Source organism: Lissotriton vulgaris, chromosome 9, assembly GCF_964263255.1.
Source record: "Lissotriton vulgaris chromosome 9, aLisVul1.2, whole genome shotgun sequence".
NCBI lineage: Eukaryota > Metazoa > Chordata > Amphibia > Caudata > Salamandridae > Lissotriton > Lissotriton vulgaris.
The window spans coordinates 1,023,747,235-1,023,770,429 of record NC_141697.1 but is presented as its reverse complement, the minus strand read 5'-3'; the positions used below and the strand labels follow the sequence as shown (position 1 = coordinate 1,023,770,429).

General features: G+C 46.1%; 1 protein-coding gene across 2 annotated transcripts in view; it reads right to left on the bottom strand.

Moving 5' to 3' along the window:
• Nucleotides 1-16,208, bottom strand: part of SHISA5 (shisa family member 5) — a 299,801-nt gene extending 283,593 nt beyond the window's left edge. The window contains exon 1 of one of the 2 annotated variants that reach the window (XM_086938925.1): nucleotides 15,932-16,208. In XM_086938925.1, coding sequence (XP_086795051.1) covers nucleotides 15,932-16,010 — 79 coding nt within the window. In that variant the 5' untranslated portion in view covers nucleotides 16,011-16,208. The remainder of the gene's footprint in view (nucleotides 1-15,931) is intronic. The other variant, XM_086938924.1, reaches the window with a different exon arrangement.
• Between the last annotated feature and the right edge of the window lie 6,987 nt (nucleotides 16,209-23,195).

Below are 23,195 nucleotides of genomic sequence, written 5' to 3'. Positions count from 1 at the left end.
CTGGTTGAGGCTGTGGAGTTGGGATGATTCATGCTTAGATCACTGAGCCAATTTGCTTCTGGTAGGGTGGTACAGGTGGGTGAGCGGACTAGCGGTGTGTTGATTGAGAAAAGGATAATGGAGTGTTCGTTCCAAGTGAGCGAGGAGGTGGAGTTGTATTTGATGATGTCGCAGGTGGTGAAAATGGGGTCTAGTAAGTGTCCAGCGGTGTGTGTTGGTTCTGAGACAAGCTGCATAAGCCAGATGTTGTCCAAGCTTTCAAGGAGTGCAGTGAAGCAGGTGTTGGTCCAGGTGGAAGCTGTGATAACTGAGGAGTATGTACGGTCTGGAGTCAATGGTGAGCTGGGCGATGAAAAAGGTGATGTGGTAGTGAAGGTGACTTGTGGTCCCTGTGGTCGACAAATGAAGGTCCAGTTCAAAGAGACGTTTTCAGAGATTTGCAGCTTGAAGTGCAGATGTTCCATGAATGGGGTGGCGTTTTCCGTGAATGTTGAGCATTTGAAGGATACCTTGTAGATTACTGCGAGTCCTCCACCTGGATTGTGGGTGCAGTTGTGTTGTGTGATCTCGTAGCCGTCTGGGTTTGCCTAGGCAATGTCAGGTGCCGAAGTGGAGTTGAGCCAGGTTTCAGTAAGGAAAAAGATGAATGGTGCATCCAGGAGCGGCGTCAAGGGCGTGTGCTGCAGCTTCTACTGTGAACACCTGAGGTGCTTCAGTTTGGGGCGTGCCGCACTGGGAGGTATAGCGTGGAGTGTCGAGTCTGCGTTTGCCTGGCTGCTCGCTCCTTCATTGCAACGTTTGCTGGCTGCTGGCTCATTCTTTTTTTTTTTTTTTTTTTTCTTCAATCTTTATTTCGACCATTTGGTCATAAAAGATACACATACAATAAAATCACATGAATCTGTCACAGTTATTAAAACATCAATGCATACTATTCAAATAAAAACCAGACTTTACAAATAATTGTTAAAAAGTAAGCGATTCTACAATCTACCCAGCATTTTTTAAAAGACGACTGCGCGTATGCCAAACATTCGTGAAGAATTTGGAAAGTGCAAAAACAGTTGGGCCGGAAACATCGCTTTTTAAAATCCTGTACATCGGTACATATTCCCTGCCACCCAAATTCTTGATCAATGGCAGCAGCCAGTACTTTCTAGCTGTCTTGTATGCTGGGCAGAAGAAAATCACATGCAAGTCATTTTCCTCTTTGTCAACGCAAAGAGGACAGAACTTGGTAGAAGGGATTTGTGCCCAGGTACTAGTAAAGGACCGTAAAGGCAGAGTGCCGTATCTCCACTGGAGAAATAACTTTCTGGTGAGTATGGGGTAAACGGGATCAAGAGCTTTCTCAAATGTATAAAGATCCTTGGTTTGCAGGAATAAGGAGGAAAGGGACCCCTCTGTCTGGGTAACTATAACCCTTACCCTTTTGTGTTCGTGGTACAGCTTCGCCAGTGCTCTCTTAGGAATTCTTGGTGCTGTATTAGCTGGTTCGGTCCACAACTCGGGGAGCCCCAAATCTGTGCAAACCGACTGAATGTTTTGGACCCAGGGAATACTGAGCGCCTTGGGGTGTTTTAGTAGTTCGACCAGTTCCGCCCTGTAATCGGCGAGATCGTCACCGCTCCATAGCCTGCGCCAGAAGGCAATGGGTCTTAGACTTATCTCGTCGGCAAGTGGCCGTAGCCCTAAATCAAGCCTCAGAGGGAGAAGCGGGGTGCTAGAGGGAAGTGCGGTAATTTGTCTTAAAAACCTATTTTCTGTGCAAGACAAATTCCGACATGGAATGTGGCCCCACAATTCAGCCCCGTACAAGATCGCCCCCCTTGCCTGTGCCTTATATATCTGAATTAGGGCCCCCAATGGGCGATAGGTCGAACCGGTCATCATCCGGGAAATGCCCCCGGTGATTTGTACTAGTTTAAGGTTAGCCCTAGTTTGATGGGTCTCCCAGGTCATGTTTTCATTGAGTGTCACGCCGAGATATTCGAACGTGGCAACTCTTTCCAGTCTCGTTGCTCCTAGTAGGGGATTCGGGCGCTGTTTGGGGCTTGGGTTCAACACCATATATTTGGTCTTTGTGGCATTGATTTCGAGCCCTCTATCCTGACAGAAGGCCACAAAGGCATCAAGTATCTTTTGAATGCCCATGGGTGTCTTGGATACCAACAGCGTGTCATCCGCAAACATTATTGCGGGTACACTGTTGCCATTCAGTTTAGGGGCATCTGTATAGTCGGTGGCATTTAGGTGAGCGAATATCCCGTTGACGAAGAGGCAGAACAGGGTCGGCGCCAGCACACAACCCTGTCTTACCCCTCTGCCCACGGGAAATCTATCTGTCAGCTCCCCCGACCTCCCACACCTCACCTGGGCATACTTATTATGATGCAGCCTCTGTAGGGTCAATAAAATGTCTGGTCGAACGCCCATCCCTGCTAAGATGACCCAGAGTTTTCCCCTGGGCACGAGGTCGAAGGCGGCTCTTAAGTCCACGAAAATCGTGTACAGACTACCGCCCTCGAACCTCACTGTCCTCCAGTAGATCAAGTTCAGTCTAAAGACCTGGTCCACAGTCGATACCCCTTTCCTAAAGCCTGCCTGATATGGACTGAGGGCGCCCACCTCCTCAATCCATTCCTGAAGCCTGTTCAGGAGAACCCTGCCGAACAGCTTCTGTGCTACATCTATCAGGCTAATCGGTCTGTAGTTGGCTGGAAGCAGGGGGGAACCTTTTTTGAAAATCGGGACCACCTCAGCCCCCAGCCAAGTACTGGGGATTTCCATCCCACCGAGGACACCATTGAAAAGGGCTGCGAGGTAGGGCGCCCAGACGGTGGTCTCCTGTTTATACAGATCTCCCGGTAGCCCGTCCAGGCCAGGCGCCTTCCCCGAAGCCAGGCCTGAAATAGCAGCCGTAACCTCACTCAGTGTTATCTGATCCGCCTGCAAGCCCTGTCTCACTGGTTCAATTAGCACAGGGGGTTCTCCGGACTCCGCGCTATATAGCGACTGGAAGTGGGCCTGCCACATTCCAGGAGCTATATTAGGCACCACTGCCGAATGTAGACTCCCTGATCCCCCATTCACCATTCTCCAGAACAGGCGTTGGTCTTGTACAGCTAGGGCCTTTGTAAGCACCTCCCACTGGTTTTCCTCCCATTCTATTTTGGCCTGTGCGAGAAGCTTCTTATAGGCTTGTCTGCATTGCTTGAGACGTTCCCCTCCTTTGCCCTCCTTAATTACTCCAAGGAGTTCTGTTTTGGCCCGCCTGCAGGCTATGGTATACCATTGTGTTTTGCCTCGGGGCCTCACTTTTGGTTTTTGCACTTTGCGTGTAAAATGGGGTGCCGCCACTTTTATAAGTTCTTTATGGGCATCAAACAATTTACTCCTTATATCTGTTTTGTTTGCCACACTATCAAGGTCCCCGACAGTTTCCAGGATGGGGGTAATCTCTGCATAAAGCAGTGGGAGTTTGTCCTTGTTTGTGACCATATGCTCCCACCTAATTTTTCTCCTACTGTTGTCTATAAGGAGTGTGGGATAATTCCCTGCCTCATGGGTCACTAGGCCCTGGGGTGCTGGGTGGACGAGGTCTAGCTCGAGAGCATTATGGTCACTGTCCATCCTATCAACTACCCTAAAATCCTGTACTGTTGACCACCTCGCTAGTTGTACCAGAATATAGTCCAAGTGTGACTCCCTTCCCTGGCGATTATAAGTAATTTTGCCTGGTGTGTCGGAGTTAGTTCGCCCATTACACGCTCTAAGTCCATACCTTAACGTGAGGGCAGTAATTTGCAACGCTAGTGGGGTCCAAGCTTTCGGAGATGGCACATCAGCCCCAGGTACTGCCCACCTATCTTCTTCTTCTGATAGGAACCCTTCCTGGAGGCCTGGGAGTGGCTCAAAGTGAGAGTTAAAATCCCCACCCACCACATAGTATGAATCAGTCGACAGTTCCAATAAAAAGTTTGAAAGTTCATTAAAAGTCGGTGATTCTTTTGCCCTTCCCATTGGCCTAGAATAAATATTGATCAGCAGGAGGTTGACTTTGTTTGGCCATGTTAGAGAGACCACAAGAATGTCGTCGGAGCTGCATGGGAGCCGTGTTGCCACACAGCCCAGGTGAACAGCAATCCATGTCGCAAGACCCCCTGATGGTCGGCCTTTGCCTTCCCACCTAGCTGGAATAAAAAAGGATGCGTAGCCTTGATGCTCATAGTCCTCTCTGGCCCAGGTTTCCTGGAACATACATATGTCACCAGTTTCTATGTACTTTCCCCAGGCCGGCTCTTCCAATTTATTTGCTAGTCCCGCGATGTTCCAGGAGATTATCCTCAAATGTTCGGAGGTGGAAGATGTCTTGGCATGAGGGATGTGGGAGGTAAATCCATAGTCCATTTCAGGGCTCGACAAATCCACTCGCCCGCTCGCATTTGCGAGGGAGAATGGATAAGGACGAGCTATTTTTAGCTCCTACTCGCCCTTTCTGGCGAGTAGGAAACAAACTAACTTTTTTCCTCTGCCTTTGAAAACGGAGCAAAAGTGACAAGATAACAAGATTTAAAGGCATTTTTATTGCTCATAAAGGAACTAAGCAATAAAGATGCCTTTAAATCTTGTTAACTTGTCACTTTTGCTCCGTTTTCAGAGACAGAGGTCAAGTAGGTTGCAGTTCGGTCGAGGGGATTTTCCAAGTTACTAGACCTGCAGGACTAGTACAATTTTTCAGATTTGTCGAGCCCTGCATTTGTGTTGTGGAGCCTGCGGCTATGGCAGCAGAAAGTACGTGTGGCTCCATGGGTCCCAGCTCCCCCTCGCCCTCAAGGGAGGGAGCCATAGTTATCCGCTCAGCAACATCTACTCCATCAGTGGCTAGGTATGAGGATTCAATTTGACCGTGTTCTGAGGCGAGTGTGTCATTCAGTGGGCCAGAGATAGCACCGGGGGACACAGTGGAGGGATCCAAGGGGCCACAGAAGCCCGATACCCCTGTCGCAGATTTACTGACGGTAAGTCAGTCGACCCCATCCAGCCCGTTCAAACAGTTAAAACGGTTAAAATCGCAGAAGGGTGTGTCCGGCGGTTGGAAGTACGGGCGTTGGACAAAGCCTTTATGATTGCGTCTGTAGTCCACCCTTGTCCAGCCATCGTGTGTTGGGGCCTGATGCCTGGGAATTGGAGGAAAGAAAAAGGATACTGGGAGGGTCTGTATGGTGGAGTCAAGGGATCGGTTCGTCCCTCCGCAGATGTGTCGAACCGTGCCCGGATCTTTAAAGGTTACCATGATACAGTCCCCCACTATGGTTTTCCTGGTCTTCCCTAGCCATGGAACCCTTCTCACCATGATGATCTCGTTATTAAAGTGAGGTGGCAAGGGTCGGTTCCAGTTGAGCCATTTGATTACCTTTTTCTTAAGGGATTGATAATCCTCGTTTTCTCCTGATCTTAAATAGGGGGCACCAGCTAATACCACCATCAGACTATTAGCCTCAGGTGGGAGGTCTGGCCTCCGTGGTCTGGGAGTTGGGCAAGTGGGCATGGTTGGGGGGGCATTAACCTGATCTTGCTGTATTCCAGTGGACTCTATTTGTGGACTGTGTGGGGCTGGGACCACCGGATCAGTGGGTCTATTACTTGGGTTATTGTGCCGTGCTTGGAGTTGAACAGCCATAAGGGGTTGCAGAGGGGCGGCAGATGGCATGCTTCTAGGGGGGGCTTTATTAACGTTGGTTACTTTGGAAGATTCCCCACCCGAGGAATGAGTTTCCACTAGCTTAGTCTGCTTGCTTACTAGGGTATTCAGAGTGGTGAGAGAAGTTTCTAGCAAGGTGAGCCTAATCTCCACTTTTTTTAAACTATCGGTGATAGGCTGCAGAAGGGAGCGGAGTAAAAATTCTATGCTCCCCTTAGCAGAGAGTGGGTGGTTTGGAATCGGCGTAATAGCCTCTGGCTCTTTGGTGGTAGCAGTTATGCTGGGGTTTGAGAGCTTGGGTGGTGGCACTATCTCCGTAGTCTTCCCTGGTAGGGTGATGTTAGTACTTTTCTTACCAAAGTCCAGGTGTGATATTTTAGATTTCCCCCGCCCCCCCGCTGTTTTCTGAGCCCGTTTACTGGGTGGGGGCCTGTGTATCTCCGCCATGACATTTAATTTAGACTTGCTCTTATTAACCAGTTGTGTGGGTTGGGTTTGGGTTACCAGATTAACAGGGGTATGGGAAATCTCTAAGGGGCCCGGCTCTGTGATTTTCCCAGATGCTATCCCTGGGGTAGAGGGAACTTCCCTTAGTAAAACAGGGATATCCTCTAGTGCTAAACTACTGGGTAGCGAGTCTACCTCTTGAGTGGCGGGATAGGGAGTGATATCTAGCAAAGGCCTAGTTTTCATACATTCAATGGAGCGCCTACGCTCCACCCTTCGTTTCTCAAGTGAGCCTTCCGAGTCCGCCTCACCTTTATTGTGTTTGAAATACTTGTCCAAAGTCCCGGTGCTGGAGGCACCATCCCTTGAGGGGGTTTCCCGTAATGGAGGCGAAGGCATAACCTTGATTGCAATGCAAAGTGGGATCAAGAGAGTGAGCCCAGCCCGGCCACCTTCGGCCCCTGACGGCCACAGACGGTCCCGCCCTTGTCCCGGGCTTCTCCCGGTCGCTCCCGCGAAGCGGTGGTACTGCTCTCCTTATAACTCTACAGCTGTGTGATCACGAACAGATAGGCGGGAGGCGTGGCCAGCGGGGAGAGCAGCCCAGGTGTTGCAGATTGGGCGCGCAGGGGCTCCTGGACGCTGGAGTCCCTGCCTATGCTCGCAGCCCCGCTCGCCTTTCCCCGCGCTCCTCCTGTCAGTCCACAGCCTCCAAGAACAGCTGACGCGCTGCGGGACCCGCGAAGCGGGTCCGGCGAGTTGTAGGGTGAGTGTTGGCAGGGGTCCGTTCTGCTAGGGCAAGCAGAGATGCAGCGTTCCTCCAAGGTCCTAAAACAAACTGCCAAACGGCGTCAGAGGCTCATTCACTACGATGGCGACGGCGGTAGGCTGCATGGTACAGGTACCGGGGGAGCAGGGGGAGCAGGCGAATTACTGTCATTGACTATAAATCAAACAAAAGAAGGAAGCAAACGCGCTACTTGTTGGGACTCTGATTTTGTTTGCTGGTTAATGTTGCAAGTGAAATAATATTGGAGCACAGTCTGAAGAGTACTGCCAGGTCGGTGTACCGTATCTTTGGTCATCGGAATTGTGTAATAAAAGATGATTATAGCTTCCTGTATCGCTGTTACTTTGAGGCAAGACTCAAAGTAACTCTCTCTGCACCCTGGTTGGATCCTTTGGACTGTTTTTGGGTTTCCCCCCGCCGCCGCTGTTGGACATTGCGAGCGGCCGCCGAGCGGGGGAAACTACATTTCCCATAAGCCCTGAGGTCCACGCCCACTCTATCACGCGCCATCTGTGGACATACGGGGCCAGAGGAGGCCGGTTCGGGCCACCCCTCTAACATCACCATCTAAACTCTCCCCAGGGACAGAATAAAATCCTGATATTGTGCGTATGTAAACAACACCCTCTCCATTAATTATTCACGATTTGCTAACTTATTGTTAGTATATTACTGTTGCCTCACAATTATGAGTAAGCTTACTCCCAGAGGGGTGGGGGGCAGCTAGGGGGGGTGTAAGGACAATGGAAGACTACCTGAAACTGAATTGTCAAAAGAGATTGAACGCACTGAGAAAAGGTTATCACTGGAACCATTTCGTGATTTGACGGTTCCTGCTTTAGCCCATGAGTCACCTAGTCCGGTTTCTCCGCTTTTGCTTGAGCCATCACAGGTAGTTGTCCCACCTGTAATGGATACCCCGGGGTCAGTGGGCCATACGATGGGTTCAATTAGTTCCCCCGAACCCAGTCCTCCTCCCTCACCACAGGTGCCACGCTCTAGCCGTTCCCGGGCCCCACCAGCTATGGTTAGATCTAAAGACCCCATAGGGAAGAGGAAAGCAAATTGTGCCCCGAAAGGTAGTCGTCAACCGGCAAAAATGCCAAGGCGCAAAAATGTCTCATCTGGGCTGGGTAGGCAAACAGAGATAGTAACTACCTTGAGTAGTTGTCCTTTACACTTAGGAGGTAGTAAGTACCTGGCACCTAACGCTGACCCTTATAGTGTGGCTGTCAGACCAGAGATTATTGGGCATATTGAGGATAGGTTTAAGGCATTCATATTCCCACTGATGGAGAAATTAGAATCCCTAGATCGAAGACTGGGTAATCTAGAAAAGCACATTACTATTAAACATATAACTACTACCAAAGAGTCCCAATCCACTAGTGCTTGCCCTGCTAGTGTCATAGTACAAGTGCCTATTGACACGGGAAGTTGTTCTGCTAACCATAACACCCAAGTATTAAAACAGATGGCTCCACCTGTTAACACTACACTAGGGGTAAAGTCCGGCCCAAAGGGCCCTGTTGGAAGGCTCCAGTTGACAGGCAATTGCTCTCCCGGGAATATCTCCCTCCATCTCCCCCCCCCCCCCCGAGGCATGCCCGTATTCCATCATATTGGCCAACGTTCCCAAAATACCGGAGACAGAGGAGGAGCATTGGTCAACACTTAAGAATAAGGCTCTCCACTATCTATACTACTATTATAAAGGAAGAACTTTGAACCTTTGAGGCGGGTAAACTCGGGAACCACAGCGCCAATCCACACACCCTATACAGTGTTGTAATCGTCAGGGTGTGCAGATGGACATAGGCTATATAAACGTAATAAATATACGTAATTTAAAAAAATTACCCCCAAAAAAAAGTAGTCCCTTGGAAGAAGCGCAGGCCGCGACGTGCGTGCCCGACGTGAGGAGCGGCGTCCAGGAGCGCGAGGAGGACCGGCGGACATGGCGCGGGGAGGAGCGGCGGACAGGCGGTGAGGAGCGGTGAGCAGCGGATGAGATAGGTTATTTATTTAGGAGCGGTGAGCAGCGGAAAAATGAAGCAAAAATGAAAATCGTGAGCAAGAGGAAGCAAACTGAGCATTACAAAAGTGAGCCAAACTGTGCATTACAGGAGGAAAAAGTTACGTGTGCAGGTTACAAAAGCGTAGAAAGTAAACATAGAGGTATAGGAGGAAAAAGTGACGTGTTCAGGTAGCAAGAGGAAGCAAACTGAGCATTAAAAAGTGAGCCAAACTGTGCATTACAGGAGGAAAAAGTTACATGTGCAGGTTACAAAAGCGTAGAAAGTAAACATAGAGGTATAGGAGGAAAAAGTGACGTGTGCAGGTAGCATGAGGAAGCAAACGGAGCATTAAAAAAGTAAGCCAAACGGTGCATTACAGGAGGAAAAAGTTACATGTGCAGGTTAAAAAAGCGTACAAAGTAAACATAGAGGTATAATACTGCAATATATGGAGGAAGGCTCCAGGGGACCCACTGACAACGTCGGGGCGGGCGGGGGCCCTGAAGCCTAATTGCTCCCGGACAACGTCGGGACGGGCTGCTAGTTTAAATAATAAAACAGCGTTAGGTGAGCAGTTGTATAGTAAATTTAAGATGGTCAGAAGGGTCACATGGGTGGGCAAATCCAGGAAAAGAATGGAGGGAGATTGTGTGGTAGTGAGTTTCAGCTCTCCTGAATTAGTGGGACACATTCTGAAGCAGGCAGGTTCTGCTAGGATCCATCACGATAGTGTCAATGTCTTACCTCTGGGTTATTTTCATCAACAACCTCTTCACTCTGGAATTCATGACCCCAGAAATTATGTACTAGAGGCAGTTCCAACACCCAGTCTGTTTCCAACAAGCAACAGATTTGATATTTTTAGCTCCCTGAAGGATAATGATTGACTTCCCTTAAAGGAAAGTAGGAAACCGAGGGGAGATATTTTGGCTTGTAATGGTATCGCAGGTCAATCTGGCAGATTACGCAATCCTGTAGTAAAGGTTTCCCTACGTGCAAAAGATGAGTCAGAAACTACCCTAGGGGTCACTGCTAACCGAATCCAGTCGGACAACTGTAGTAACGTAAGGGACACTAGTGGGATAGTTGAGAATGGAACAGTGGGCCTACAAAACAAAGAATCAGTTACACCTCTCACATCACTGATCTCGTGGAATGTTGCTGGGGTTCGAAGTAAGATAAATTCTTCAGATTGGTTGACTTTCGTGGATTTAATGGATTTTATCCTGATACAAGAAACCTGGTTGCTAGAACCAGAGTATAGAGTTGGATATCTTAATTTCTTTATCCCAGCTATCCCAAGTTTAAAAGGTAGACCAAAGGGGGGCCTAACAACGTGGGTTAAGCAGGGCAGTTGATATATTATCCATCAATTGGACTCTAAAAGCAATGATATCCTCTTAATTCAGGTTTCTAGCGTAGATTTTAATGACCTTTACATTTTTAACATTTACTCACGGGGACAACCGGGGGGCAAATCCTCCCATACTATTGATCAACTAGATGCTCTTCTTGAGAGCTATCGTAGTAAAGGAAATATTATTGTAGGAGGGGACCTGAACTGTTGCTTCGAACCGTTGGATAGGAATGACATCGACCGGACCACAGAAGAAGACACAGTTTGGAACATCCCCTCGCTGTCACTGGTGCCAATTAAAAAGTGGACGGAGGCTGCGCTTCAGCTTAAAACCCTCTGTGTAGGGCATGGGCTGTGCGCAACTAATGGACGCTTCTGATAGTCAGGGAGCGTTTAGTTTCAATAATGGCACCTCAAGGAGCCGTATTGATTACATCCTTACTAACAAGGAGAACTGGCAACATATTAAGGATATGAAGATTGAACAGAGGGTCGAGAGTGATCATGACCCGTTACTAATGTCCTTCTTGTTATTTAAGTCTAAAGTTCAGGATGTCCCGTTAGGCTGTGTGAAAATAGTCCTTTCTAATGATTCTAGGCGAATTAAATGGGCCGACTGCGTGGCGATAGAAGAGAATATAGTTGCTATGAAAGAGCTGACTATTCAGGCCACAAAGGAAATTCAGAATTGTTCCACCAAGCAGGAAGTTGAGTAATGTCAATCTCATCCATTCCAAATTTTTTAGACAGCTGAGCAGCTATTTTTTAAAGAAGATTTTAAACAAACAGAAAAGGCCTGTTAGAAAAGAAGAACAGTGGTATGGGAAGTCATGTAGGGCCGCGTATAAAGGTCTAGCGGAAGCTGTTAAATCAAAAGATAGAGAAAACATTAAGAGCGCTAGAGAATTATACAAGAAAGCGCAATATGATGCCAAACGAGCATGGGATGAGGACTACTGGGGTGAGCTGCTGGGAGCTAGCAAAGAACGTTCTATGTGTACCTTTTGGGATATGGTCAGGTGGGGTAGGGGGTTGAAAAGGGCTGAACCAACAAACCATGTTCCCCCGAACCTATGGGTTTCCCATTATGCCACCCAGTTTGCACCTTTTGAGCTGCTGGGTATTAGCGAGGCTCCCATCACCATCGAGCAAGATATCATCCCCCTATGCTTCACTAGAATTGAAGTTAGAAAGGTGTTGGATAACATCTCCAAAGGCAGGGCACCTGGTTTGAACTCAATCCCTGCTGACCTATTCATGCATGACAAGGAGGTCTGGGCATCTTACATATTAGCGCTAATAAACAGTATCGCAAAGGGTTCACCCATACCCGAAACCTGGAAGGATGCTGTGATAATTCCCATACATAAGAAAGGGGATCGCTCAGACCCGGTAAATTACAGGCCTATCAGTTTAATTGGCTGTATTCAAAAGGCAGTAGCTAGGCTTGTCCTTCAGAGGATACAAGCACGGATTGAGGAGGAAGAGGTACTCTCTCCGCTCCAGGCTGGGTTTCGTACTCACACTAGTACGATCGATCAAGTATTTAGATTTGTTTTAATTTATTGGCGGGTGGAGGTACTGGGGGGTGGTACACTGTACGCTGCTTTTATTGATTTGAAATCGACGTTCGACTTGGTGCCCCGTCATAAAATGTGGACTGTCTTTTTAGAACAGGGTATGCCCTTGAACATTCTCTCCTTTTTAATTAAGTTACACGAAGGTAATTATGCCCAAGTCCGCTGGAATCAACAGGGGAGCGTTACAGAAAAATTCCCAATCGCCAGGGGTGTGCGCCAAGGGTGCGTTTTGGCACCGACCCTCTTTTCGTTGTACATCAACAGGGTGATCAGCTATTTTGAAAACCAACCAATTGATGCCCCCAAGTTGGATGGGAAGCTGATCCCCCTGTTGATGTTCGCCGACGACACCCTTTTAATTTCAAAAACCCAGCAGGGCTTACAGAAGGCCATAGATGCTTTTGAATTATTTTGCAAAGACCATGGACTTGTTATAAACGTTAATAAAACCAAGTTTATGGTCCTACATAAATCTAAGCAAGTTAGAGGCAGGGCACTCGTGAGTGGGGTGCAGCTCGAGCAGACAGAGGTTTTCTCATACTTTGGTATCACCCTGGCTTCCAAAATGGATTGGAAACACCATACTAATAATTGGCCATAAAACACGCACAATTGGCAGGGGCCTTAACGAAGGAATTCTATCTCTCCCACATTAGGCCGGTTAGTCCAGTTCTTAAGATTTATGATGCGAAGATTGGCTCAGCTGTTCTCTATGGGGCAGAATTGTGGGGGTTTAGTAATCTCAGTTGTCTAACAATAGCACAAAATAAATTCCTACAGGGAATTATAGGTCTCCCGGCGTCAACCCCCCTGACACCTCTTTTTTATGACCTAGGCTGCCTGCATTTGGAGGACATGGCTCGCTACAGAACGATAGCCTACTGGAGAAGACTGTGGGTTACCCCAGAACTCTCCCAGTATGCTCTGGCATTTATGGATGTACGAAATGCATACAGGGCTCATAATATTTCATGGATGAGTCAGATTGGGGTAACATATAAAGCAATGGGGTTATTAACTCTCTGGCAAGATCCTGAGGCCAATGTCTTCCCACCGTGGAATCGGCTTAGAGAACTTTATTGGAGTCTGGTAGCCCAGAAAAGGTTTGGTCGCTGTAGTGGCCCTTCCCTGACCGCTGCTTTTTTAGACATCAAGCATACAGCAGCCTTAGAGGGCTATTGGGACTATATAACTGTTCCCGGAGATAGGAAAAGATACCATCAGTTTAGGATTGGTACTTTACCCATTAACAGCTACACTGCTAATTGGCGCAGTGGTTCCGGTGCCACTTGTCCCTTTTATACCTCCGAAAGGGAAAGTATTGGCGACATACTACTCGTTTGCCCCGAATATAAAGTACCAAGAAGGACATGGTTGAGACCCATTTGCCTCCAGCTAGGTATACAAACAGGTTGTGAGGCACTGAGGATTTTAAAAACAAATAACTCACAGCCTGTGGTTATAGCTGTTGCAAAATTTCTCCACTGGATGTGGATCACACGAGCCCGAGGTCTTTGCACATATTGATGTGTTGTGTGTATTTATCTAATCACATAAAATTGCACTTGTCACTTTACTGTCTTAGAGCAATACAGAGTTGGAATTATTTCTGTGTTTTTAAATAATTTGAATTTTTAAATAAAAAACTAAACTGGTCATAAAATCTACCACTATTTTATTAATTAATTATTTATATTTTTAACGATGGAGATTGACTTTATGTAACGTCTTACTGCTTTTTGGATGCTATTTGCTGCTGGATTTGTTTTAATAAGCCATAAATGTAAATTGTCCTGTTAATGTGTTATGATTTTTATCGAAATAAAGACTTTTGAAATGAAATGTACTGGATACGGTGTCCTTCTCTCCTGCACGTTTCCAGACACCGTTCTTTTGTAAACTGTCCCGAAAAATACCCCGGGGCAAAGCATTTTAATGAGCATTTCGGATACATCATATTTAACCCAGTCACGCCTGCCAACCTGTCCTTCAAAGAGAGTCATCCGAGGCCGCGATTCACAACTGCGACAGACTGCTGCAGCAGGCGCAGAAACCTGCGGAGCTATCGCGCCTTCCAAGACAAGGGATGCGCCGGGTTATGACAGACATAAAGCGCTGTGTGCCTGGGTGTAGAGGGCTCTGTACCTCCGCGATTCTGTGAGCTCTCAGTAACAACTGGGGTGGGGGTGGGGGGGGGGGGGGGGGGAGAAGCGTTGACATGAACCACCTGAGCTACTTCCTGACGTCTGTGAGTCACTGGCTGAATCCTAAATACTGTAGATTGTAATCTGTGGCCTTTATTTGAGTCCCACATTTATCTAATAGTTAAAAGTACTACATTACACACGTAACCTTATTTGCACTAATTCATTTAACAGTAATAAGACAATACATATATTTAAACATCAGGTACATTTAGCCGTACGCATGCCCTGCAGAAGTCAACGTATTTAACCGCACAGTATCTGATATACGTCACTATAATGTATCCAATACAGTTACTGGAGCCGATAACACACTGAGACCTTAAAAGAAAATAAGGTTCAGTTGAAAAGTGTATTATTCACGTTGACAATAAACGCAGGTCGACTTGAAAAAGGAAACCATGTACATTCACCAAGTATGCCTTATCAGGTGGGGGGGCCAGTGTGGTGCTGGGCCACAGCTGATGACAGGCATCCACTCACGTGACACATTGTTTGCTCTCGGGTTACTTGGCACCATGGCCTGTGGCATCACTGATTAATTTCTGTGGGGCCCTCTGCTCTGCCTCGGCTGCACATCAGGTCAGCATTGCAGCTTTCCAATTTCAGTGCATATTCGATTATATGAGCCGTGCAGTTCCCTAGGTCTGAGAGGGTGTCTGTCAGCAACAGCTAACCACTAACAAACAATGTTTATATACCAATTGCAAATTAAAAAAAAAATTATGCAAAGCATTGTCATTTACAATGCCAGTAACTCAAACTTTAATGCTGAAAGACCTATTGCATTGCAAATGCTTGTTAAAGGATTGCATTAGGTAGCACAATGGAGGAGTGGGCTGGAGGTGAGTGGAGGACGAAACAAGCGGGAGTGGTTATGTGGAAGCGAGGAAGCAACACGTGAGAGAGAGGGGGAAACACATGCACTTTTAATGAGTGTTACCGAAAAGAACTGTTCCCTAAATGTGAAGCAGTGGAAGGTATGAGTCAGTCAATGAAAATGGTGCACAACAAGCTATGATCCAGTGAAAGGACAAGAAGAATTGGAAAGCAACCCATCAAGGCCGACTGGTTTTTTTGGTATGACCTACAAGAGGTATTTCGCTTAACCATAGGTGAAACCCAAAAATTGTGTTTGTTCATAATGTACAGATGCGATTAGAAGCTGATCTACGTTCAAGTTATGGACTGGTATACTGTTAGAAATAACTAGCGAGGTTCTACGACACAGTCACCCCCCCCCCCCCCTTAAAGCACATGAAACAGTGATTATATCAGAACAATATCACAAAGAGAACGTCAGTAAGTTACAAATGTTTAGGAAAAGACGTGAATTAGGTGTATTTAGCTAAAAACGGACCACTCTGTACAATGCATTCCAGTGTAAAAAGTTAGAAGAAAAATGCTAGCAACCTTTAACAGCAATCTTCTCAACTTTTTGGGGGTCTGTGTTTTGTTCTTGCGGGAAACGTATGCATTTAACATCCTGTCGCTCAAATGCACTACTGTTTTCAAATCCAGTTAAATCGATAGCACTATTTTGATTATGAATAGCAATACCGCGGCATAGGACGAGAATGCTGTATAGCTAAAAACAAGGGTAAGTGCCGAGAGCCCCTAGCAAGCGTGTGGCGGGTTCACTGCGGAACAACATTCAATGCGACTGGCTTGCACTCGCGACCCCTCGCGGGCTAACCAGGAAGAAGACGTGACGCACACCAGGCACGTGCTTGCGGCACCGACCCCCATGACGTCATTGTGTATTTCCGCTTTGGCGACGTATGCTTTTCATCTCCCATTTTTAAAACAGCTCCCGCACCCCGACTCTCACCTCCGTGCAGGGAAAGGACGCAGAGAGCGGCCAGCAGCAGCGCCAGCATCCGCAGCCCGGGAAGCACGACCCGCGCCATCAAAAAGCCGTGGAGGAGATCCTGCGGACTGGAGGGGTGTGGGTGTATAGGTCCGGCGAGCCTCCTACCACCAGTCCGTGAACCAAGCAGCCCCGGCGCAGGAAACGAAACAAAACAATTCCAAGTTGTTCAGCCAGACACCTCAACTCTCGTCGAATCAGCAGCCCGCGTACTCGAGCGCTGACTCCTCCCTCCGCACAGACACGCAGAGGAGGGGAGTCTGAGCCAACCCCAGAGGGCGGAGGCTGCATACTAGCAGCAGGGCGGCGACCACCACAAGGTGTTATTATTACTACCACAGAGAGTGATCCGTTACTGCAGCCTGTCTCGACGTGCTGGGGGACACAGAGCTCAAGTTGTGTTTTTCTTTTACATTTATTTATTTATTTTATTTAATGCGATTTTATATAGCACGAACATTACCCAAAGGTGTCAGAGCGCTTTACATAAGAACCAGTAGCGATACATAAGGATTAGGATTACATGCGTTACATAAAAGATACAAACAGAAAAAAAATGCAAATGTACAAGTTGTAAAGTCACACAAAGAAGAGCTAGAAAAAGAAAAAACTTGCAAATTTACAAGTTGTAGTCATACAAGGAAGAGATAGAAACAAGCACTGGCGTTGCCAATAGGTCTCGCAGTAGGAAAGTTGGAGTTATTGGTTTTGTAAATGACATTTTATATTTATGTTTTGTCATTTACAATGCCAATACTTTTAACTTTTTATTTTTTCAAAGGGACAGGATGCACGCCATTACTTTTCTTTTTCTCGAACTAAATCCGTCTTCCGTTCTTTTTCTCTGATTGCGTGCAAATTACTTATAGTGCCATGCCTTATGGCTCTGGAGTACTAATGTCAATAAAGTGGGGCGTCATCACGTCCCAAGCAAAATGCACAGCGCATTGTTGCCACTTGGCAAACATGTATCTGTTTTTTTAAACCTTCAGTAATCTTATTCTGTTCTCCTCGTTCATCACATATGATTCTCCATGTTATATACTTGTGATAGAGTCCACACGCTTAGTGTACATGCTGTTTTTCAAGTTTCTACTGTCCCAGCTGGTCTATCCTGACCTTGTGCAAGAACATGAGTTGAAGCATGAATTCATTTCAGGCAGCGTGCGTTTATTCAGTTAACATAACCCAATGCATTTCGGGCTCAACGCCCTTCTTCGGGGGTCACTGTAAATAATCATAAAGGCACAATTACAGACAGTAATTTACATGAGTTTCAACATTTCTTTTAGCTAAAGCACCTTTAAAAACTGCTATAGTATCTATTCAAAAGATACGTTATTTTCATTATGAAATTAATACCATTCATTGGAACGCGAAAATACTTGAGCCCGAAATGCATTGGGTTATGTTAACTGAATAAACGCTGCCTGAAATGTATTAAATCTGGAAGTGGGTAGTAAACATGAGATCACGCATAGAGGTTAAAAGCGAGGGAGTGAAAACCAGCTATCAAGTTAGGGGAGAAGGATTATGGGTTAAGGATACTAGAATGATGTAGAGAATATTAGATGCACACTATCAAGAGCAAAGGAAAAAAGATGGTTGTATGAGTAAAAAATTCATTAAGCACATAGTTTTGGGATCCAGTCTCACACTAACGGTAGGGAAGTGATGCACAGGGATAGAGACTGTTTGGCTGAGTGGAATGGCTTAGCGCAATAGAAGTATTTTCGCGGTCCAATGAATGGTATTAATTTCATAATGAAAATAACGTATCTTTTGAATAGATACTATAGCAGTTTTTAAAGGTGCTTTAGCTAAAAGAAATGTTGAAACTCATGTAAATTACTGTCTGTAATTGTGCCTTTATGATTATTTACAGTGACCCCTGAAGAAGGGCGTTGAGCCCGAAATGCATTGGGTTATGTTAACTGAATAAACGCTGCCTGAAATGAATTCATGCTTCAACTCATGTTCTTGCACAAGGTCAGGATAGACCAGCTGGGACAGTAGAAACTTGAAAAACAGCATGTACACTAAGCGTGTGGACTCTATCACAAGTATATAACATGGAGAATCATATGTGATGAACGAGGAGAACAGAATAAGATTACTGAAGGTTTAAAAAAACAGATACATTTTTGCCCAGTGGCAACAATGCGCTGTGCATTTTGCTTGGGACGTGATGACGCCCCACTTTATTGACATTAATACTTTTAACTTTAGCATATGTGACACTTTTAGTATTTGTAATGTCACATGTTTTGTATTGCCTTTACTTAGATTTCTAGATATTACAATTAACATTGGCTTTTATATTTTTAAAATAATTAATACTTAAATAAAAGTGATTGTAACTTTTAATGGCAATAGTTTAAACTTTTGTAAATAACTGTTGTGAAGATTATGTTCAGTGACTAAAATCCAAGAACAGCAGTGAAATATTAACATTTTTTTGTGACATTTGCAAGAAAGCTTCAAACATTGAGAGAACATATTTGAACCAGTGACGCTGTGGTAGTGCTGAGTGATGCTGTGGTGGTGCTGAGTGATGATGTGGTTGGGCTGAGTGATGTGGTGTATTAGAGTGATGTGGTGGAGTCCCAGAGTGATGTGGTGGAGTCCCAGAGTGATGTGGTGGTGCCCCTGAGTGATGTGGTGGTGTCCCAGAGTGATTATCCAAAAAGGACGGTGCGCAAAGGAGTACAGTTCAACCAATCTCCAAAGGTCTTCAAAAAAACGTTATTGTTCAATTTCTTGTTTGAAAAAGCCTCAGCATCAGCCAACGCGTTTCGTTCCTGTGAAACTTCGTCAGGGCTCATGTATAGTATTGTGAGATTTAATTACAGGAAATCACTAGTCATGGTAGGCCACGAAAATTGATATGTAGACAATATATATCCCTTTATTCAGTTTTTATGGCAGATAAAAGGTGAACGTACACCACAAAATTCTTAAATCACGGCAGGTCCTCTCATTCGAATTCGTCAGATCAATGAAAGTTATACTGGGACCAATAATTAAATCGTTACAAGGGTAGCAGAGTGAGTTTTGAAGGTAGGGTTTGTTCTGTATATTGGTATTCAAAATCCCCGGTATTTGCACATTTACACACCAGCACCTTCTAACATCACTTGTGCTGGAAAACTTTTTCGGTTCTGTATTGAACGCTCTGCAGTCCCAGATGTCCTCGAAATGTAATGATACTATCGGATTAATAGATCCGAGTTACATCCAGAGTCTAAAGAGGTATCCCCAATCTGGTTTGTTAGTGCTTTCAAATTCTCAAGAGGAGAAGAACATCAATTGACCCCTCATGTATATGGCCATTGTTCCTTAATATTGCTCCACGCAACCCCTAATATTAGTACCTGGTGTCCCAGAGTGATGTGGTGGTGTCTGTGAGTGATGTGGTGGTGTCCCTGAGTGATGTGGTGGTGTCTCAGAGTGATGTGGTGGTGTTCCTGAGTGATGTGGTGGTATCCCGGAGTGATGTGGTGGTGTCCATGAGTGATGTGGTGGTGTCCATGAGTGATGTAGTGGTGTCCCTGAGTGATGTGGTGGTGTCCCTGATTGATTTGGTGGTGCCATTGAGTGGTGTGGTTGTGTCCCTGAGTGATATGGTGGTATCCCGGAGTGATGTGGTGGTGTCCATGAGTGATGTGTTGGTGTCCCTGAGTGATATGGTGGTATCCCGGAGTGATGTGGTGGTGTCCATGAGTGATGTGGTGGTGTCCATGAGTGATGTGGTGATGTCCCTGATTGATGTGGTGGTGTACATCAGTGATATGGTGGTGTCCCTGAGTGCTGTGTTGGTGTCCCTGAGGTCTGTGGTGGTGTCCCTGAGGGCTGTGGTGGTGTCCCTGAGGGCTGTGGTGGTGGCCCTGAGTGATGTGGTGGTGGCCCTGAGTGCTGTGGTGGCGTCCCTCAGTGCTGTGGTGGTGTCCCTGAGTGGTGTGGTGGTGTACTTGAGTGCTGTGGTGGTGTCCCTTAATATTTAACACAGAAACTGTAGGAATGGCCCGGACTAGTGCTTTAAAGGCTAAAACATACCTATTTATTAGATTAATTACGATTTAATACTTGCTGTTTTACAGCTGAGTTTACTGGACTTTATATGTATTGTTAGTGTTGCTGGGGCTGTTATTAAATTGTTCCTTGTAATAATAGCAGAGATCCTATTAACAGCATGGGCATAGTTCACACTGACGATTTACATGTATGCATTAGTGGTGCAGCAGGCGCAGTGACACTAAGACGCATAAGGACAAGGGGCCTGGCCAACAGTATTGTAAGTAAAGTTAATGTTTTAATGTACATCTTTTTTTGGTGATGTATTTTACGGCTTTTGACGGAGTTTCCTGGGTTCGTTCTCTTTGCAAAATATGGGTAAACATGACATTTTTATTTATCTTGACGACTACAAAGTAATAGCATTTTACGTGCATTTAAACGTATGCGAAGAGGGAGTTGTGTTTTTACCCCTTACTTCAGCAGTGACTTCCATTTATTTTTTCGGAGCTTAGCTTCCTGCTGTTAGTTGATGTGCATCTCACAGATGCTGCCAGGCAATAGATTACAATCTTTACGACGCAGCTTAAAGCACTAAAGTATCCTGTTCTGGTTTTGTTTCCAACTGGTGAAAACGTGTGATATTTCACACACTTGCAGTCTTTCGGTCTGCGTTTTCTGCCTGAACTAAATGGCAATGCATTACAGTAGCTTAGCCCAGTTACAAAATGAACATATGCAAATTTGATTATTTAAATTGTTTAAAACTTATAGCGTAAAACATATTGTTGATTCTGAACACAAAACTGTTTTTTTTCTTTCATTACACGTTTAAAAAAGTAGCTACAAATGTTTTTATTAGTACTGATTTTGTCAAGAGAAAAAAGTGCCTAGGTTCTAAATATTTTGCAGCTTCATGGATTATATTCTTTTGGTTAGTTTATTCTATGGAGAGCATATAAAGTATACATAATGTGGTTTTAATTAAAATTAAAGTGTTGTTACAATATTGGCTGAAACTACAAATAAATAATGGCTTTGTTCCATTTGTTTTTATAGTGCTTAATTTGTAGCTATAGTGGTGCAGGGGCTAACATAACAAGAATGAGAAGAGGCGTCTAATATGGCCGTTGCGAGAGGCTTAGGAGCGAGAGGTGAGCTGTGACGCAGTTATCAATGCAGAGGGATGAGGTGCTGTAATGCCCCATGATGGGTGCCCTGGTAGGAAACTGAGGGAGCTGGCAGCATTAAATACACTGTTGGTCTTTTAACATAACGCGTGCGAGCCAGGAAGTCTGTAGCTGAGATGCAACCACTTGTGAGGCTCAGAAGGAGCAAGTGGGAGGAGGGAGTGGGAGAGGGGAAGAGATATAGATCAAAGCGCTTTCCTGGTGTCAGTGCCGCAGGCTGCCAAATGGAGAGCGCGTGCCTGTCACATGCACTGTGTCTGATCCGGAGCAAGACTGTTTACATAGAGCGCATGAGGGATGTAAGCAGTACACAAACAGTGGGCTGTGGTTGAAACCAAACTACGTAGACCTAGGAAAGATGAAGGCTGAACACGGAGCAAGACTGCCTGCAAAGAGCACATGAAGACATGGGTGTAGTGCAGGAAGAGTGAGTGAGTGTGTGTGTGTGGAGTCCACTTTGGAATGCTCAAAATAAATAAAATCCTGACCACTAAATGATTCCCAAAAATATTTTATGAGGCATGTAATGCGTGGTTCGAATTTGAATCACAACTTTATTGATCCAATTTCAATAACAGTAGAACAAACAGCATTTTTTTAAAGTGAGTCGGAATGGCGATGTTCCTTAAATTTAAACGGAGTTCACATAGGGGAGATTCTTCAATGTATGTAATGAAGAAAGAATAATATACGTGCTGATCGGTGCACAAGCACCATCCAGAACAAGCAACTGGCTGTCTAGAACATTTTTGCCATCAGGCTGGAATGAAATAAGAGACAGAGCAAGAAAAGCAAGTTAAAAACAAGGGAGAGAGCAGCACGAGTGGTGGGGGAAAAGCACGAGTGAGACAGCAACACAGGGAGAAGTACACTAAGGAGTTGTAACACAGGGAGTGGGTAAAATTCAGACATGGCAGACAGCAACAGTCAAGAGAACATCACAGCGTAGGGGAGAGAAGCATATGGATGTGAAGGAGAGAGTGGGGGCAGAGACGCAGACATACGAGAGAGCGCAATACGGAGGAACAGGAGAGAAGCACACAAGGGAGACATCAGGCAAGCACATGCACTCTTGTGGACTTCTTAGTCAAAAATAAAGACAAGTACGGGAAATGCAAGCGGCGGGGGGTGGGTTGGGTTCACAAGGGAGAGAACAACACGAGTGGTGGGGGAAAACCACGAGGGAGACAGCAACACAGGAAGAACTACACGAAGGAGGCAGCAACACAGGGAGTGGGCAAAATTCAGACATGGCAAACAGCAACAGTCAAGAGAACATCAGAGCGTAGGGGAGAGAAGCATATGGATGTGAAGGAGAGAGTGGGGGCAGAGACGCAGAAATACGAGAGAGAGCGCAATACGGAGGAACAGGAGAGATGCACACAAGGGAGACATCAGGCAAGCACATGCACTCTCGTGGACTTCTTAGTCAAAAATAAAAACAAGTACGGGAAATGCAAGCAGCGGGGGGTGGATTGGGTTCACAAGGGAGAGAGCAACACGAGTGGTGGGGGAAAAGCACGAGGGAGACAGCAACACAGGAAGAAGTACACGAAGGAGACAGCAACCCAGGGAGTGGGCAAAATTCAGACATGGCAGACAGCAACAGTCAAGAGAACATCACAGCGTAGGGGAGAGAAGCATTTGGATGTGAAGGAGAGAGTGGGGGCAGAGACGCAGACATAGGAGAGAGCCCAATACGGAGGAACAGGAGAGAAGCACACAAGGGAGACATCAGGCAAGCACATGCATTCTCGTGGACTTCTTAGTCAACAAGTTGTGATTGTAAGAAGGGACAGAGAGGAGGAAAGGTGGGAGGGAACACAGCCTGGGGAAGCTGGCTGGGGAGGGGGAGGAGAAATGCAAGTAAAGGGTGTGCGCAGGGAGAGAGAGGGGAGGTGCTGGAGCTGGGGAACAGATGGCCGTGCAAGTTTATGGCCCAAAAGCGCTTGCCTGGGCCACGTGAACTCGAAAAAAAAACGCACGAAAAAACCCGTGGTTTCACGAGTATTTTGAGCACT